This window comes from Helobdella robusta (assembly GCF_000326865.2).
Source record: "Helobdella robusta unplaced genomic scaffold HELROscaffold_13, whole genome shotgun sequence".
NCBI classification, from domain to species: Eukaryota; Metazoa; Annelida; class Clitellata; order Rhynchobdellida; family Glossiphoniidae; genus Helobdella; species Helobdella robusta.
Window position 1 is genome coordinate 4,590,853 of NW_008703718.1, and position 19,626 is coordinate 4,610,478.

The 19,626-nt window shown below is 33.4% G+C and overlaps 1 protein-coding gene across 1 annotated transcript; it reads right to left on the reverse strand.

Annotated features, from left to right (window-relative positions):
- Nucleotides 1-12,460: 12,460 nt before the first annotated feature.
- On the reverse strand, nucleotides 12,461-15,909 carry HELRODRAFT_168626 (hypothetical protein; the record flags this gene model as incomplete). Its single annotated transcript, XM_009014459.1, has 4 exons — nucleotides 12,461-12,589; nucleotides 12,780-12,912; nucleotides 13,861-14,043; nucleotides 15,857-15,909. 4 exons carry the CDS (start codon nucleotides 15,907-15,909, stop codon nucleotides 12,461-12,463), a joined length of 498 nt encoding a protein of 165 aa, XP_009012707.1.
- Nucleotides 15,910-19,626: the final 3,717 nt, after the last annotated feature.

Genomic DNA, 19,626 nt, shown 5'->3' on the forward strand with positions numbered 1-19,626 from the left:
AAAGATCGTCATCATCGTCCTCTTTACCATCATTCCCATCGTTGTTTTCATCGTGAATGTTATTTATCAGTGTGGCTAAAGTCGGCAACTTTGTCATCATTATTTCTTTCATCATCATCGCCACCAATCATGATGCGATAGATTCAATCATGATAGGATACATTAAATCGTGATAGAATACATTCAATCATGATAGAATACATTCAATCATGATAGGAGACATTCAATCACGATAGGATACATTCAATCATGATAGGATACATTCAATCACGTTAGGATACATTCAATTACGATACGATACATTCAATCACGATATGATAGTTTTAAAAGTTTCTACAATTGCGTTCATGATTTATTTTCATGCGTCGTTTGTTTTCTTGTTCATTTATTGACTTTTTTTTAAACGCTATCAACGTTTGGATGGATGAATGAATGAATGAATGGATTCATAGTTGAATGAATGAATGAATTAATAAATGAATGAATGAGTAAATGAATGAATTTATTAATAAATAGATGAATTCACAAACACTAAAAAACAAACAATCAAACAAACGAACGAACAAACAAACGAACGAACAAACAAACAAACAAACGAGCGAACAAGAAAAACATAAACGAACGAACTAACACCTCAACAAGCACACAAGTAAACGATTGTGAGAATCGGTAAGCAAACATTGAATCAAGAACATCTCCACAAAACTTCTGGAATAAATGTTAGTTGTCACATAAACCGAGTCGAACAACAAAACAGACCGGACCAGATCTCTAAACAACAACATTGATGAATACATCATGTACTCTGGTGTCTGTATAATGTATACTACACGCCAATGTATACAACAACAACAACTACTACTACTACTACTATTAATACCACCGCCATCACTACTACTACTACTACTACTACTACTACTACTACTACTACTACTACTACTACTACTACTACTACTACTACTACTACTACTACTACTACTACTACTACTACTACTTAGAATAATTCTTAGATTCGCAGATAATATATCACATGTTATAACAGAATAATTTTGAAAGACCACAAGCAACACCAGGCATTCAACAGCCTAATAAACATCCTTCCATATAAAACAATAAAAAAACATACAAAACAATACAAAACATACAAAACAATACAACTCGACAAATAAATAACGAACACACCCATAGCAAAATGAAAACGTGAGATAAAAAGGCAGACATGTTTGAAGTGATCGCTTCAACATACTGGTTAATCATTTGACAACAACACAAAAAATATGAAAAAATGAAAAGACTGAAAAATATAAACAACCATAAAAACATAAACATACAAACACGTACAAACAAACACACACACAAACACACACACGATGCAATCACGACTGAATCAGATTTCCCTCGATGCATTAATGCTCATTGTGCCATGTTTGTGCTGACGTACGTGAATTGTTTGGATGTGTGTGGTTCTGTGTGCATGCGTGTGTTTGTGTGTGGTTTGGTGTGTGTGTGTGTGTGTGTGTGTGTGTGTATGAGTTCTTAGTAGCGTGCATGTGTGCCTATACTTATGTAGAGAACCAATTTTCAGAGATTGCTTGTTTTTTATTGGCTTGCCCAAGGCCATAAATATTCATGAATTAGTTGGCCCTTTACTTCGGTTAGTGCTGATTTTCAGCAGGCGAATAATAACGTTGGCCCATTGCACGATTATTCATGTGGGTCGTCTGTCTTGTTGATGTGCTTGCTTTTGTTCTTTGTTGTTATTGTAGCTATTGTTGTTGTTTCTGGTAGCGTTTCTCACGTTGTTGTTTAGGTTTAAGTTGCTAGTTTTTATGTTGTTAACACGTTTTGGCTTATACGGGCGGTTTGATGTTTTAGTTTTTTATTTGTTGATGTTTTTAAATGAGTTAAATAAGGCTCCTCTGACTGAGTTAATGGAAGTTTTTGTAAAAATTTGGTTTAACAAAAACTGAAAATGTTTTAATTTGTTGGGGCAAAGTTTAATTTTTTATTTAAAAATTTTAGTAATATGAGAATATGAGAGTAATTTTTTTTTACCTGCAAATACGCGTGGTTGTGTTGTTCTGTCCTCTTGTTTAATTAATCTCTTTAGCTTTTTTATTTGAATAATTTTCATTTCTTTCAATTAATTTTTTAAACGTTTTTAATCTGCTTCAAAAAATGAAATTTTTGAATTTTTAATGCCAACAAATTTCTTTCATTTTCCTTGAGTTGATGATGCTCTTTAAAGAGTGCACTTTGGCATTTAAATCAAGAATCCTTATCGTTATAATGATTGAAAACAGGGGTGGACAAACTACGGCACACGGGTAGCATGCGGCCCGCAAAGCTATTTTATGTGCGGCCCTCGAGGCCTTGTTCACCAAAAAAATGGTCGTCAGCCAGACATTATGACCAAAAAAAGGACCCACAAATCTTAAAAAAATTCTCCTCCGGGCCGAAAAAAGTACATATACTTTCAAAGGTAAAATAGTTCTCAAAGCGGCCCTCGTAGCAAAAAGTTAGCCCACCCCTGATTTAAAACCTTAAAACTAACATCACCATCTATTTGTTTCTGTTTGTTACATTATCACCCTAATTATTCTATCACATCAATTTTTTGTCACCGAAAGATCGATTCATCATCAACCTTAGCATAAACTTCAACGTTGTCATCCCATCGTTTCAATTTATAGAAAGATATATTTCTTTTTTCTCTCATCTACTTTTTTGTTTGATGTGATTACCGGTGCAATTTTCTCCTAGGACTTATCAATTTTACATCTCGTAATAACAGAAAAAAATTTGATTTAAAATTTTTATTTAACAATTTTCGACGTTAAATTTAATTGTGTTGTCTTTTTCTTCTTAACTTTTGTTAAAACTACTTTATAATCTGTTGTAAATTTCATTTCTACAGTTCAATTTTGTATTTTTTCACGTTTGTCTGATGTGTCTTGTAGGAAATATTGTTTGTCAACGTTCTTCTAAATGTTTTTTTTATATAATTTGTATAATTTTCTCTTCTTATATAAATAATTTTTTATGAAAATTTTTACTTCAATGGAAATTTTTTTGTTTTTGTAAAATTTTCTGAGTCTGAATGTCTGCGTAATTATTTTAAAAATGCGAGTTTTTTGTATGCAGAGCACGAACGTATAATTGGTTTTCCTATCCACATGTTTTGTTTTTTTTTTCTTCACTTTTCATTTCATACTCAACTGAAATTTGTCTTTTTATAACCAAATTGCTGAAAAATTCTGTAACAATTAGTTACTTTTTGAAATAACTACTCCAAAAAGGAAGAAGTTTGCCCATTTATATTTCAACATGTCAACAAAGTAAAAGTTGAAATTGAAATAAAAAATATAGCACCTGGTTTATGGGTTTATCAAGTTGAATTCATCGAAACTTTTAAAAATAATTGTCCCTTTGTTTTGTATTCAATTTGATTTAAAAAAAATCATTTGGCGTTTGATTTGTTCATGGTGATCATCTTTTTTCTCGTGCCTTATCCTATCAGGACATTGGCGACCATCGACCTCCACAAAAGCCGATCTTTAACACTTTGTAAGAGTTGAAATGTGGTGATATTCAACAAGTGACACAAGATCTTCACGAGTGTTACTCGTTGTTGGTAACGATCTCATTTCTCTGCAATCTTTCCAGTAGTTGTTAGATTTTCCATTCATTCCTTCCGCATGATGTGACCAAAAAACTGCCCCCGTTGGATTATCTTTAGTAATTTCCTCTTTTCATAACCGGACTGTTTCAATACACTCTCATTCGTTGTCTTGAATGGCGGTGATAAATTAATTTCTTATAGTATTATACCTGGTCTTACAGGAAAGATTTTCTCCTTGAACTAAAGATTTTTTTATTTTCTGTTTTATTCATTTGGTTTTTAAAAACAATGTGAAGACATTTCATTGATTTTGTGAACGTTTATTGCTGGTTCATATCCTTATTAATTTTTTTGTTTCATTTTCCAAAAATTTTTTGTACGAAGACAATGTGAAAAAACAGCGTTCTATTGTTTGAAAAACTTTTTAGATTTAATATTTCAAAATATTTTTGAGTTTTTTTTTCATTTTTTTGTGCGTGTTCGCTTGTAATTTTATGGCTGTACGTGTATGTTTTGTTAATTTTGTGCGTAAATATGTGCATGTGTATATTTGAAAATAGTTTTTTGGTGTGTGTGTATGAGAGAGAAAAGAAGAGAAAAAGAGAATTTCTGTGCTTGTTTTACATTATTGGGTGCACAGGAATGGTTGTATTGGTGGTTATGATGATGATGGTGATGATGATGATGAGGATGAGGAGGGAGTGAAGCAGGTTATATAATCTATCTAGTTTTTTTCGTTTTTTTTATATTTTTCACTCTCCGCATTACGATAGTGGTCACAACAACAAAAACAGGAAAAACAACAACAATGTTAACAACAACAACAACAACGACGACGACGATGACGACGTTTCAGGATATCAATGAGGAGAATGTTTGCATAAACTGAAAGGCCATCTCGCCGAATATTTAGATGCACTCAGACGCACATCGGCAGAAAATTGTAAAGCGCTATATGATTCTTGCAGTGCAACAAGTTTAACTCGCATTAATTCACGTGCAAGCGTTCGTGCCTACACATACACACGTGCAAGTCCATACAAAATCGTGCACATAAACAGTTGTATTTTTGTTTTTTACTTATGTGTGTGTGTTCTTGTGTGTGTTCTTGTGTGCGTGTAGAGTGTATGTGTGTGTTTATGTGAATTCACACATACGTGAGTTCACACATACGTGAATTCACACATACGTGAATGTTTGTGTGAATTCAATTCACGCACGCACGCACGCATGTACACGGTTCATTCACAAGGTCACGTTCAGACCTATAATGCACTGACAATCATCACAATGCAAGTACCGGAGAATTTTTTCCGCAGTAAATATTTCCATGAATACATTTAAAATATGTCGGTTTGTCTGTTTGTGTGCTTGTGTGTGTGCGTTTGTATACATGTGTGTTTGTATATAGGTGTGTTTGAATTTGTTTAAGTGTGAGTGCTTTTGCTTCTGTGCCTGATTCTTTGTATGCAAAATTTGCTTAATTGTGTTTGTGGGTGTGAGTCTATGCTTGCTAGTGTGTATGTTTATGCGCATGTGTGTATGTGTGAATAAGTGTTTGTATTATACAAATGGACGCTTGTTGTGTATGTTTATGTGCATGTGTGTGTGTGTGTGTGTGTGAGTGAGTAAGTGTGTGTGTCAGTTTTTTAGTGTATGCAGGTTGGGGGTTTGCATAGTTGTACCTGCATCTGTTTCTTTGTGCTGGAATGTCAATACATTGGATGAGTGAGATGCATTGGAGTAAGATCGTGTGTAACTGTGCATCAAATGCATCGGTGAGGTAGATGGATATTTTTCTAGATCAATAAATGTTTTGAAAATGTACTTTTTTAAGCACACGTAAACCGGCATAACCTGAACCCGCAAGTATGAATCTACACTTTACACACACAAAAACACACATACACACAAACTCAGACGCACACGCGCACACACACACAGACACACACAGACACGAGTATAAAATCTGCAGGCTACTCAGCGCGTGCAATTTTCATTACGCTATTACTAATCGAACCGTTTGACTAATGCCTAGTAAGGATTTGCTTAATTCTCTACCGACTTAAGGAACGGCTGGTCGCGAAAGAATTATCTACCATGAACGTGTGTACGTGTGTGTGTGTGTGTGTACGTGTGTGTATGTACGTGTGTGTGTGTTGTGTGTGTGTGTTGTGTGTGTGTGTTGTGTCTGTGTGTGTGCGTTACGTTGGTCTATGAATGTTTGTGTTCTCCATTGATTTCTTGCCGCTTCTATGTCGATTTTTTTTCTGATAAAAAATGAATGTAGTGTTATTGATAGAATAATATTTTTCTGTTTGTATTTGCATTGTTTGTTTGTTGTTGTTGTTGTTGATGATGGTGATGATGATGTTGTTGTTGGTTGTAATTGATGATGATGGTGATGTTGTTTGTTGTTGTTTATGATGATGATGATGATGATGTTGTTGGTTGTTGTTGATGATGATGATGATGTTGTTGAGGATGATGATGATGTTGTTTGTTGTGGATGATGATGATGATGTTGTTGTTGATGATGATGTTGTTGGTTGTTGTTGATGTACAATCTTTGCTTGTTATTAAATAATTTTTTTATAAAGATTTATTATTGATTGGTTCTATTTGTTAATTATATAAACGCTTGCGGTCAACATGCGGAAATGTTTTTTGGAATGATAGATTGAAAAATTGGTATATGTTGTTGTTGTTGCTGTTGTCGTCGTCGTTGTTGTTTTTATTGTTGTTGTTGTTGTTGAATACAAGAAAACGAAAGAAAAACTCTTAATAGAATATAAATTAATCAAATCAAATACACGACCCACCCATCCTCACTGTCCATGGGCTTGAGAGTTATATTTAAATAGCATTGAACAATTTTTCTGTCACTGTAAATTTCGTGTAACGAGCTAATGGCTCTGGTTAATAATATTAAGTTAAAAGAACTGTAGAACTTATGGTAGAACTGTCGAGATGATATATTCATTATTTAGATATGCATCTAAAGGTAGATATTTTTGTCGTTTGTATTGTTTTAATGAAAGTAGATTAGTTTCATGTCATATTGTCAGCTCCAGTATCTCAATCTTGTTGCCCCGCAAAAGGACAATGTCCAGACGTAATGTATTAAATAGGCATTGGACGGATGCTTTTCATTTCCAAATCCGCAAATAAATAGCACTCATTTGGAGCCTGTAACCTCAATTCTCCTATAACCAGCGCCAGTAAGTTATTATGTCTGTGTATCTCTCCAGAGTCGATGTTGAACCACAAGTTTGACACTACATGCTTTTTGTTTGCCGAACATTACTCAGTGGGCACAAGGGAGTTTTGGTTTTGCCCCATTTAAACCAATTTGAATTAGGGGGCAGTTGTTGAATTATGTTCTTCCTTGCAAATCAGTAGAGCACTCTGGACATGTTGTCAATAGTTTTCGACCAGCATGTTGTCTCTGCTGGAGTAATTGATTTGAGCAGCGTGCCTTGAGATTGAATCCCAATGATTGGGTTGAGACATGATTTTATAATAATACATCATAATAACATAATAATAATGACAATAATAATAATAATATCAAAATGTTTTCAAAAAAAAAATTCATTTTCAGTAATAATTAAATGATAAAAAACGAAACTAGATTGGTAGGTTGAAAGTAATGGGGAAGTGAAAAAAATGAAAGATTAAAAAACTCACTACTGTGTGAATATCTACCATGGAAAACTGAAGAAAATTAAAAAAAAACTAAAATAATGTTTTAAAAAGGAAAGATAAAAAATAAGAAACTTGAGAAAAGTGAAAAAAAATGAGTGAAAGATTTAGGTAGACAGAAAGAAAAAGAGAGAAAGAGATAACATGAAAGTAAGAGAAAAAAATGATAGAGAGAAAAGGAGAGAAAAAAGAAAAGAGAAACGGAATACCAGAAAACGAAAGAAAAACTCTTAATAGAAAGAAAGTGAGATAGAAGGAAGGAGTAGAGGAAGGAGAGAAAAGAGATAAAGGCTTATTCAACTGTTCATTACTGAGGCTCATTGATGCATGTATGTTTTGTGCACTCATGGGAACGTGAGGATCGGTAGACTGGCTGGCAGGGAGAAGAAATGAAAGAGAGGAAGAGAGAAAATGAGGAAAGAGAGTAGGAAGAAAGAGTAAGAGAAAGTGAAAAAGTAAAACATGTGATAGAGTGAAAGCGATTAAAAGAGGAAGGCTGAAAATGAGAAAAGAGCAGAGAAAAAAAGCAGAGAGAGAGAGAGAGAAAAGGAAAGAGAGAGAGAGAGAGAGAGAGAGAGAGAGACAACAAAGTAAAATAGAAAAAATGAAAAAAAAATAATATTAAGAAAAAAGAAATAAAAAAGCGAATCACAACATGCTTTTTTAACGTCTGTAGAATTATCCTGAAAATCGATGTTTTATAGTGGTATTAATGTGGCGGAGGAAATAACAACGGGTTGGCTGGCTGGAAACGTTGGTGAAATTGAAATGATGACATGATGATGATGACGATGATGAAGATGATGATGATGATGATGATGATGTAGATTTTTGTAACGATGATGTTGTTTATGCCGATGAAAATGTTTTCTAATCAATGTGATACTGATTGTGATGATTATTTCAAGAATGTTGAGATGGTGACAAGGTTTTATTTACCAATACATTGTTAACTTTAATTAATTAATTAAGCAATTAATTAGTTAATAATTGAAGTGACGTAGTATTATCATTTCCAAACAAAAACAAACATTAATTAACGTCATAAAAAATCAATTAAACGAACGTAAACAGACCATCGTATGCATGAGCGTGCACGCATACACTAATCAAAAATTCATGCCGTGGAGAAACGCGTTGTGATTTTTCATTGTTGAAAACAAATTATTGTTCACTCTAATTTTGTACAGGTGAAACTACCTCTCTCTTTTTCTTTCATTCTTTCTTTCTCTCTCTTTCTCTTTATCTCTTTGTCTTTGTCTTTTTGTCTCTTTCTCTTTCTCTCTCTTTTTTTCCCTCTTTCTTTTTCTTTCTATTTTTCTTATTCAGTTGCGAATGATAATTGAAGATGGTTTTTAGACTCTTTGTTTTTAGAAATGTGCTGTGAAATAAACATACGATGAAAAAAAATTCATTAAAAATATATCTTGAGTAAATAACTTTGTGGTTGAATTTTAAATTTAACGTTAAGAAGGAAAATCTTAAAATGGTTAGATGAAAACAAAAAAACAAATGAAAGATTGTAGAAAAAAAAACAGGGAAAAAAGTGTTTAAATTTATTTCATGGAGAAAATGCCACGCAAGGAAACCGTGTAAATCTAGTGCCTGTTAATTGTAGACTCATCCTGGCATACCCAAGTTAATTTGTTTGTCCTTCTGTGTAAATTTTCCATTTTGTCTTTTTGTTTTTTTTCGTTTTTTAATTTTTTTTTCTTGTTTGTTAAACTGTAAAGTTTTTTTGGGAATAAGCCACGGTACATAAAAATATTTTTTTATTTTATAGGATTGCGCCTGCCCACTTTACTTTGGTTTTTCTGCAATGATTTGTATTAGTTTTTAATAAGTTTTAAGTTGAAAATAATTTGAAATGTTTGGTTTTTTTTAGTTTTTTTTATGTTTGGTAACATTTTTAGTAATTTCAATTCTAATAGTTTTTGTATTTGTTTTTGAAACCTGAGATAATTTTTTTTTGAGTGTCATTTATTGGAGGATCAATATTAAAAACTATACATTTTGTTGAAAAATCTTTAAATAATTAAAAAATATTAATTTTTGTAGCGCTTACTAATTTGACGAAGTAAATGATAAAAGATTTGAAAGACGGAACAAAATTGAAACTTGCTGTCAGGAGCATAAGGTCAAGATTAAGTTAGTCGTCTGTCATTTTGTTTATTATGTATTTTATTATTATTATTATTATTATTATTATTATTAACATTATTTATGATTGCTGTTTTTGATATATTTGTTAATTTCATCATACAAAAAATATAATTATTAATATCATTCATTTGGAGCTTTTCCTTGCTTTGTTATTAATTTCAATTTTAATAGTTTTTTTATACAATTGAAAATTTTCAAAAAGCAGTAATGTTTACACAAACACCGTTACAATCATCTTCATCGAATTATATTTATCTGGGTTATCATAAGCTGCGTTTAGAAAATGTCTAAAGTCATACCTATCGGGTAATTGTTAGTGGTCATGATCCTAGATGATAGCTTCGCTTACAACATGCTATCTCTTAGCTATTAGCAATTTCAACAAGGAGTGTGCTGATGAGAAGAAGTTATAATTGGTGCTATATGAATTCAAAATTCAATTCAATTGCCACCATTGCCCCCCCCCACCATCACAAACACCATAATCATCACCATCGTCATCATCATCGTTATCATCCTAAATATCAATAGCTTATCAGAAATACTGAAAGTTTCAAGCAATAATTTCCATTAATGCACTCGAGATGAATTTTTCAAATGCAAAATAAAATCCACCTTAAACGAACACACGCACACATATTTGCATAAATTTATCAGGTACACTTAGAGACACACAAACAGACAAACACTTAGAGACGCACACACACAAACAAACACTTAGAGACACACCCACAAACAAACATTTAGAAACACACAAACAAACACACAACTAACCACACCTCACACAAACACAAAAGTTAACGTAGAAATACAAGCATTTAATCCTTGAGACACAGAGTGATTAACCATTATACAGACTAATCAAACATAACACATATAAAACATAAACGTACAAACAAACAAACACATACTCTAAGTGATATACGAATAAACATACAAATCATTCACAAACTTATTAACTTATTAGTATACAAACTTTCATAAAATGTGGTATTCTAACATACATGTATACAAAACAAACAAAAACATAGTAAATAATATACAAACATACATACAGAAATATATGCAAACAAACAAAAAAAAAGCGTTTTATGTAGGTATCTTACATGGTTTGCGTAAATAAATAAATGACAAACAAATAAACAGAATAGTAAGTAAACAATAATGACAAATAAGTAACGAAATAAAACAATCGAATTAAAAATAGAAATAAAAAATTTCTTTTCTACCCAGCGTTCATCATCATAATAATATGCGTAGCGTACCTGTCTATAAATATCTATTAAGTGATTTATATTTGCGTGCTTTTTCATGCACGTGTCTGTGTGCCTGTGTATTGGTGTGTGAGTACGAATCGTGTCTCTGTAGAAATGTATGTATTTGTGTGTTGTGTGTATACGTGAATATACAAATGTGCGTGTCTGTGTGTGTGCGCGTCCGTGTGTGTGTTCTTGTGTGTCTGTGTGCATGTCTGTGTCTGTGTGTGGTACAAACCATTGCGAAGATACAGAAATAACCACACCACGCACCAGCAGAGCGCCATGATGCCTGGCACGCAAACTGCAAATAAGAAAAAGTCATCGTTGTTTTGAACTTTCGAAGCACAAGTATTGAATTTTAATTCATCATGGTGTCGAGAAGGAGATATTGAAGGATTGCATGCCAGGCAGATGTTCGACAACGTTTTCAATTTATCGCCCGGTAAATTAATTTTTCCTTCGTCTATGAGTGTCCATTGATTAGTATTGTGTCTGGAAAGGCCTAAGAGTTAATTCAATAATACCAAAGTTTTTTTTATAATCTTATGAAAATTCAAAAAGGTCAGTGTAAATGTTTGCTTGTAGTCGCAATCAGGTATAGGTAATGACGCAAAATTGAACAACAATTCAAACAATGGTTTAATAATGGTTTCATAAGAATTTTGTAAAAAAAAACAAAAAAACTTCCAATAAAGTCAGAAAAAAAGTTATCAGCATTTTTTAAATATAGAAAGTTATATAACCACAAACACACACACACACAGTTTTACATTTGAAAATAAATACTGTATCATAAAAAACACATCAACACATCAAATGCACATGTCTGGCTCAAAGTTTCACATTAAAAAACACACACTTACCGCGCATATAGAACAACTCAATGCATACACGAACCACATTTTAAATTCAAATATACATGCAAAACAATGCAAACGCTGAAACAGTCTGACTACAGATCAGTCTGAAAATTCACACCTAGAGAGTTATATACAACAATTACAGACAGATACATGAAAATAGGCAGACAAACATAGACATACTGTTATATAGACAGAGACAAAGACAAACAGTTAGGCAGACGCAGAAATACAATTATTTACACAAAAATACAGTGGGACAAACAGACTAACAAAAACCTACAACTATCTAGACGCACATGAATTTGGGCACAAAGACAAACACAGACAGATGAAAAAAGCCAGACAGACAGACAAACAGTGTCCGTCCAAACAGAAACATACAAACTCGTACAAACATACGAACACACGTACTTGAAGGTGAACGTGTTAACATGTGATCAACAATGCGTGAAAAATTCTCATTCATCATTTGAAGCTGTTGTTATTTTGTTATTGATGTTGTTTCATTATTAAAATTATTGTTGTCGTCGTTGCTGTTATTGTTGTCATGCTGCTAAAATTGTTGTTGGTGGTGGTAACAGTAGTTGTATTAGCAGTAGCAGTAATAGTAGTAGAGTAGTTGTCGTTGTAGCTGTAGTATTAGTAGTAGTAGTAGTTGTTGTTGTTATCATTTTGGCATGAGCATTTTGTTGTGCTTATTTCTTTAGTAATTACAATAATGAACATTTGTGTAAATTTAAAACGAAAAAATATTTTTCCCATCAAATTTATTTTTTTCTTTTTTTTTTATCAATCCCTTTATTTCCCATTATTATCAGCATTCAGACGGATGAACCTGGATTAGAGTTTCATGAGCATTGATTATGTAAGCCATTTTTAAGCAGATTATTATAGCCAGCACTGTAGTCGTTGTAGTGGTTTTTGCCGTTGCTGACGCTGCTGTCGTTGCTGTTGCCTGCCGACAACTGCAGCGGTGGCTATAATTAACAGATCGCTAATAGTAGCAAACATAATCTTTCTTCACATCACTTTCCTTCTCTCTTTCTTTCTTTCTTTTTTTCTCTCTTTTATCACTCTCCTCTCTCACTTACTTTCTGTCAATCATTTCTAAATGTAGCGTATGTAATCACCCGCCAATTTCTTCCAGTCTTTTTCAGTTTTTCTAACTTTCTCGCATGCAAATAAAAGTTTAAACGTACAATGTCGAAGAGTCGTTAATTTGAAAATTATCGAACGCTCTACTCTGCCTGCCTGGCCAGCGTAACGAACACCAACGCCAATGTGTATAATAAAAGTCATCCTGCCGTGTTCGATCGCATCGCCAACCACGCCATCATCGTCGTCGTCATCATCGTCTTCGTCGTCATCTTTGACTACTTCAATAAAACATCAACAACAATTACGACGTTTCTATTTTCTACTAATACTACTGCTGCTGTTAATTCTACTACTACTACTAAAGCTGCTTCTACTACTACGACTACTACTGCTACTACTACTACTACTACGACTACTACTACTACTACTACGACTACTACTACTATTACCAATACATCAACTATTACCGCAATTTCGCTATGTCAACAACATCAGTTTTAGTTTTACATCATCACCATCACCAACAACATCATTGGCAACGACAACAACAGAATCATCGTCATCGTTATCATCTATGGCGTCACCGAACTCAAACACTCAAACGATTGGGCGGACGATTTGAAAATAGCGGAAATGGTTGAGGAGATTTGGGAGGATAGAATCAAAATGGCCGCTCGATATTCGGAAAGCCTGGAATCATCATTAAAGTGCTGTTTGCTGGCCAATAAACGAAGCTGTTGTTGTAAAAATTATAGGACGCCGATGATGACAATCATCATCATCATCATCTCAGTTATCACCATCATCATCGTCATCATCATCGTCATCATCATCTTCATCAACATTATCATTATCATCGTCATCATCGTATACGTCATCGTCTTCGTCGTCATCATCCCATTTTTCATCGTCGTCATCATCATCAACATCTTTTCATTTCATTCAACATCACATTTGTGTGCTGTTTAAAATTATGAAGGATGAAATTACGTCACTATGATTATCATAATTATCATCATTGTAATAGCCATCTTCTTCTCGATTCTGAAGCGCTGTTTCTTTCACTCAATCACGTCATCATTGTGTTCATCTGACTTGTCAATATTTTCATCATTGTTATGATACTGATGTTGTGGCTATCATCATCAACATTTTTTTCTTCTTCATTCTCTTCTTCTTTTTCTTCTTCTTCTTCTTCTTCTTCTTCTTCTTCTTCTTCTCTTCTTCATTTTCTTCTTCTTCTTCTTCATTTTCTTCTTCTTCTTTTTCTTTTTCTTCTTTTTCTTTTTCTTCTTCTTCTTCTTCTTCTATTTCACAATCATCGTCATCACCCCTACAAGTATCATAACCATCATCATTCACACAATCATCATCATCATCACCAAATTGGTCGTTTCTGAAAGGGACTACAGGAAAATTTATTTCTGAATGGTTGAGATGATTGCAATGTTGATGATGGTGACGATGATGATGATGATGATGATGAGGACGGTGATGATGAAGACGATGATGGTGGTGGCGATAACGTTAATGATGAATAAGATCATGAATAAAAAGAAAGAAAGTGTATATAAACAAATAAATGAACGAACGTATGAATGAAAGAGTGAGTGAGTGAGTGAGTGAGTGAGTGAGTGAGTGAGTGAGTGAGTGAGTGAGTGAGTGAGTGAGTGAGTGAGTGAGTGAGTGAGTGAGTAAGAAGAATTCATTCAACCGGGCATTGCCCATGCATCTTTATGTCTCCTGCGTGAGTATTAACTCGTTCAAATTAGTTGCATATGTATGTTTCTATGTCCATGTACGAGTGTGTGTGCTGTGTGTGTGTGTGTGTGTGTGCGTGCGCATGTACGTGTGCGTGCCTGCATGCATAATTATGTGTGTGTTTTTTTTTTTGTAAAAATAATGTGGAGAAAAATGAGAGAGAGAGAGAGAGAGAGAGAGAGAGAGAATGGAAGCGAATGATAAAGAAAAGAAAGAAGAAAAAGAATGTAAAAAAAAGAAAAGCTTTATCCACTGGCCTCTCATAAACTCACACAACAATAAAATTTTGCAAGATTATTTATTATCATTATACAATATTACGTTACGGCGACGCAGAACCATGAATAACTATTCATAAAGCTCACGTGCGTGTATGCACGCACACACACACACACACACACTCACACCGTACACACAAAGCATTCCAACAATAGCGCGTAGATCATAGTGCCAAGATACAAAGAAATTTTTTCCTGAAAGGGTTGAACGCTTGCAAATTGGTCTAATTTCAATTGTTAGTCCTGCGGCTGGCTAATGAAAACAATAAATTTTCTCTCTCCATTTAAGGTATTCATGTGTTTTTCTATTCCATTTTGTATACAAAACAATTTTGTTTGGTTGTATCTATGCAATACGAAATACCCACAAATTGCACATTACTTTGTATGTATGCAAACCAAATTACCTAAACACTTAATACAAATCAGTTAAGTTTTGTTGTTTATATGCAATAACATCACCCTAATATACATTGTTATATGCTGAAATAATGTGTACACATGTATATTGTACATTTTTATCTGTTGGGATGTTGTTTAGGAAAGTATGCAAGCAATGTATGTATGAAATGAATGCATACATGAAACAAATGATAACAATTGCTCTAATTATTTATAACAATTAACACGTACACACACGCACGCACGCACGCACATATGTTTACATATTTATATCTGTTTGTACATGTATTCGTCATATCACTGTGTTTGTAGGTGCGTTTGAAGGCTTGTTTACGTTGGTTTAAAATCGTCTCTACGTGCTTATGTTGACGATTTTTAACCTGATGTGCATGTTTTGTATGTCTAAATATTGGCTCTATTTTGTTTGTTTGTTTGCCTGAAAGATTGTTTGCATGTATTAATTTAAATATGAATGTATGCGTATGCATGGTTGCGTGTATGCAAGTACCAAATGTTAACGTAATTAAATGAATATGAATACTCAAAGGAATCATAAAACAACGTGGCGATTTTTAAATGGAAGAGTAATAGTTGGGATGACCATATGCTCGTGCTAGCTGGTTGGTTGGTCAGTGCTTCAAACATCATGTATGTTGTTGTTGTTGTTGTTGATTTCTGTATAGTTCCGCTTGATTGTAAACTAACTTTTTGAGTATGATTTGTTTTATCTTTGACGGTGTATTTCTTCGCAATTTCATTGCATTTTATGTGATTTTCGGCTAGTGAATTTTTTTCACTTTTTGCTAAGTAAAATTTTCAGGCTGGGATTGCCAAAGAGATTTACTAAAGATTCAGCGGGTTATGAATATACGCAGACTGCGTTTCTAAAACTCTAACGCACATACAACCAACAAATTCAAATGAATACATAATCATGAACAATTGTACACACACACACACAAACAAACACACACATACACACACGCACGCATTTTCATACAAACATACATTTACATAATATATAGAAACGTACATAAAAATAAAAATTCGTGCATTTTTAAACAATTGTAAATTTCAACACTCGCACGTGCATGCATATAACATAACAAGGCAGCAGCAAACATTGGAAAGAGAAACATGTTTATTCATTTTGTATGTTTATTTATTGTATGTTTATCTGATTAAACAGTGTTTATATTACCCTAGATGTTGATCTTATCTCTCTGCAAAACAAACACATGATGGAGATGATGATGATGAGGAAGAAGAAGATGATGATGACGACGAGGAAGTGAATGATGATGATGGTTGTGATGATGGTCATGATGATGATGGTGGTGATGATGATGATGATTATGATGATGATATGATGATGATGATGACGATGACGATGATGATGATGATAGCAACAGCGATATTGATGATGATGAAATCACAGTTATACACACACACATTTACTGTGTTCGTTTATCTTAAAAACTAATATATTCATTTTTTGTTTAAGATGACGTACATGAATTATGAATAATTATTAATATATAAAAACAAATTTACACATACAAACACGCACACACACACACGCCAATAAGCAGCTGACATGCATGTATATAATTACGTGCTTGCTTAAGCGTGTACACTTGCTAGCTCTTCGCATGTGATTGTATGTTCATGTTTGTGTGTACATTTGTGCCTCTGTCTGTCTGTTTGTGCACGCGTTTTTTATGCAGCGATGAATAGAAAAGATGGAGACGGAGAAAGAGAGAGAGAGATAAACAAAAAAGAGAGAGAAGAAAGAAAAAAAGTAGAAAATGAAGAGACAATTAAATTGAAAAGATGATGAGAAGTAAGACAGAGAGGGAGAGAGACAGACAGAAAGAAAAAAGGAAAAGAAAAAAAAAAGAAAGAGAGAGGGGGGAAAGAGAGAGAGAGAGAGAGAGAGAGAGAGAGAGAGAGGGAGAGAAGAGGGAATAAAACTAGAATGGAGAGAGAAGGAAGGTATTACGTTTCAAAGTTGTGTTGGAGGTTTAAGGTTTACAGCGAAAATGTGTCGATTGATGAGATTTCCATCTATTATTTTTTTTTTGTTATTTTTAATATTATTATTATTATTATTGTTATTTTTATTATGATAATGATTATTTTCAATTTTGTTACTATTGAGATCTGTCATCGTGGTATTATTATCGAAGTTTTTGTCATTATAATTGATGAAAAATCTCATAATCAACATCAACTCACATATAATAAAAATCACGTCAAAAAAATTGAAAAAAATCTCAAAAACATACTTTCCTAAAAGACAAAAAACAAAAAGAAAAATGAATGCAAAAACTTTTTCTTCGTGTTTTTCTTCTTTTTTTCTTGTAATGAAATCGTAAATAAAGCCGTTAGCAATGCCAAACTTCATTACATTTTTCCGCTGGCAACTGAAAAAAAAAAAATAAACATAAAAAAATCATAAAAAAGATTTAATTAAAAAATATACAATCGACCCCAGTGGTATGAGAATTAATGCGATTTAATTTCTAACATCTAATTGTAGGTGCCACTTGATTTGTGCGTGTTGTTTCTTATTGTTCAGATTTTTTTGCCTTAGAAATCAGAATCAAATTGTCAACTTTGAAAATAAATAATTTTTTTTGTGTTAGTAAATTAGCAGACATGAAAAGTTAATGAGAATAAACTGTTCATTCATTTATTCAATCACGGATTATTTGGTCGTTCATTGGTTCATTCGTTTGCCTTCGTTCGTTCATTTGAGTTCATTTATTTGTTCTTTCATTTATTCATTCGCTCGTTCGTTTATTCATTCTCGTTGATGGAAAGATGAACGAAAAAAAGACAATGACTCTGTACTGCAACAAGAAAAATGCTTTCATCAGCTTTGTTTGCTGATGTTATTAATTGTAGAGAACACACATTCTCAGGCAAACATCATCTCTGACGCCATCCCCATCATCATCATCATCATCAATTGTTACATCATCATCAGTTATTGCATCGTCATCATCATCCTCTTCTCCATATTCAATATCATTGTCTTAATTACCACCATCTTCATCATCATCGTCAACTTCACTCTAGAGTTCATTATCATCGTCGGCGTCATCGTCACCATCATCATTGTCATCGTCGTCATCCTTATTCTTATGAATATTGTTATCATTTTATCATCATCCGAATTCACGTCACCCTCGTTGTCTCTATCAGCAGCGTCGTCGTCTTTATTAGAAGAACTGGTTCATATCAGCTGACTTGCAGACGGCTGAAAACATGCTCACGTCACAAATACGTCATTACGACTAAATGAAGGCACATTTGTTCATTTTGTTCGTTAGATGGCTTGGCCTACTCAGTCTGCGTGTTCGTGTCTTGGGCTTTATAATTCCTCTGTTGATGTTTATGATCTTGTATGTGTTTGCGTTCATAAGTTAGTTGTTCATTTTTTCGAAGGTTTGTGAGTTTTCTTGCTGTTCAATGATGGCCGTTGCAAACTAATTTTCCCAATTTTTATAGCGCAAACATTGATTAAATTACATTACATTAAAAATGTTATCTTTTTTTCACCATAATAAGCATTCTTATCAATTTCATCAGGTTGCTAATGTTATCAGTAACTCGGATTAATATTATCTAGCCAGTCATTAAAGTTCGTCGTTGATAATTTCATCATCATCGTACTCGCCATAATCGTTGTCATCATCGTCGTCACATCACAATCATCATCGTCATAGTCATCATCATCATCATTACTAGCTACATAACAAAAACATCACAATTATAACTAATGCTCCACGAGCTTAATCACTTTTTCAGTCATAATCATCATCATCATCATCATCATCATCATCATCATCTGCTTCTTCTCTTTTTCTTCTTTTCTTTTTTCCTCGTCATGCAATCATCACGTCATCTTCATAACATAACTTCATCAACGTTAACATCATCGTCATCGTCATTTTCCTAAACACTTTTGCATTCGTTGTAATCATATTCATCATCACTTCGTCATCCTCAAATTCATCCACATCGTCGTTCTCTTCATCATCACGTTAATTGCTGTCACTATAATCTTTACCACACAACCATCACCCTTATTTCATCGGCATCATTAAACCATCACCACCACAACCACCATCATCACCAAAATCATCATCTTCATCATCACATCACAACATCACCATCTTCAAGCGTTTAATGAGCATAACATAAACACACGCAACCCTAGATTTTTTAATTGAAAACACGTAGACCCACTAACTAAAAAACTCTAAACACACATTCACGCACACACACACACTACACACGCGCACACAAACACACACATAAACACACAAGCACAATTACATACACACTTAATATACAATTCTTAAAAGAGACGAAAAGACTCATCACCTAAAACTCATGTTAAACTCTTTCAAATATTTCCTAAGTGGCTAAGCCATTTTGATAGATAGATTCACAAAACACAAAAT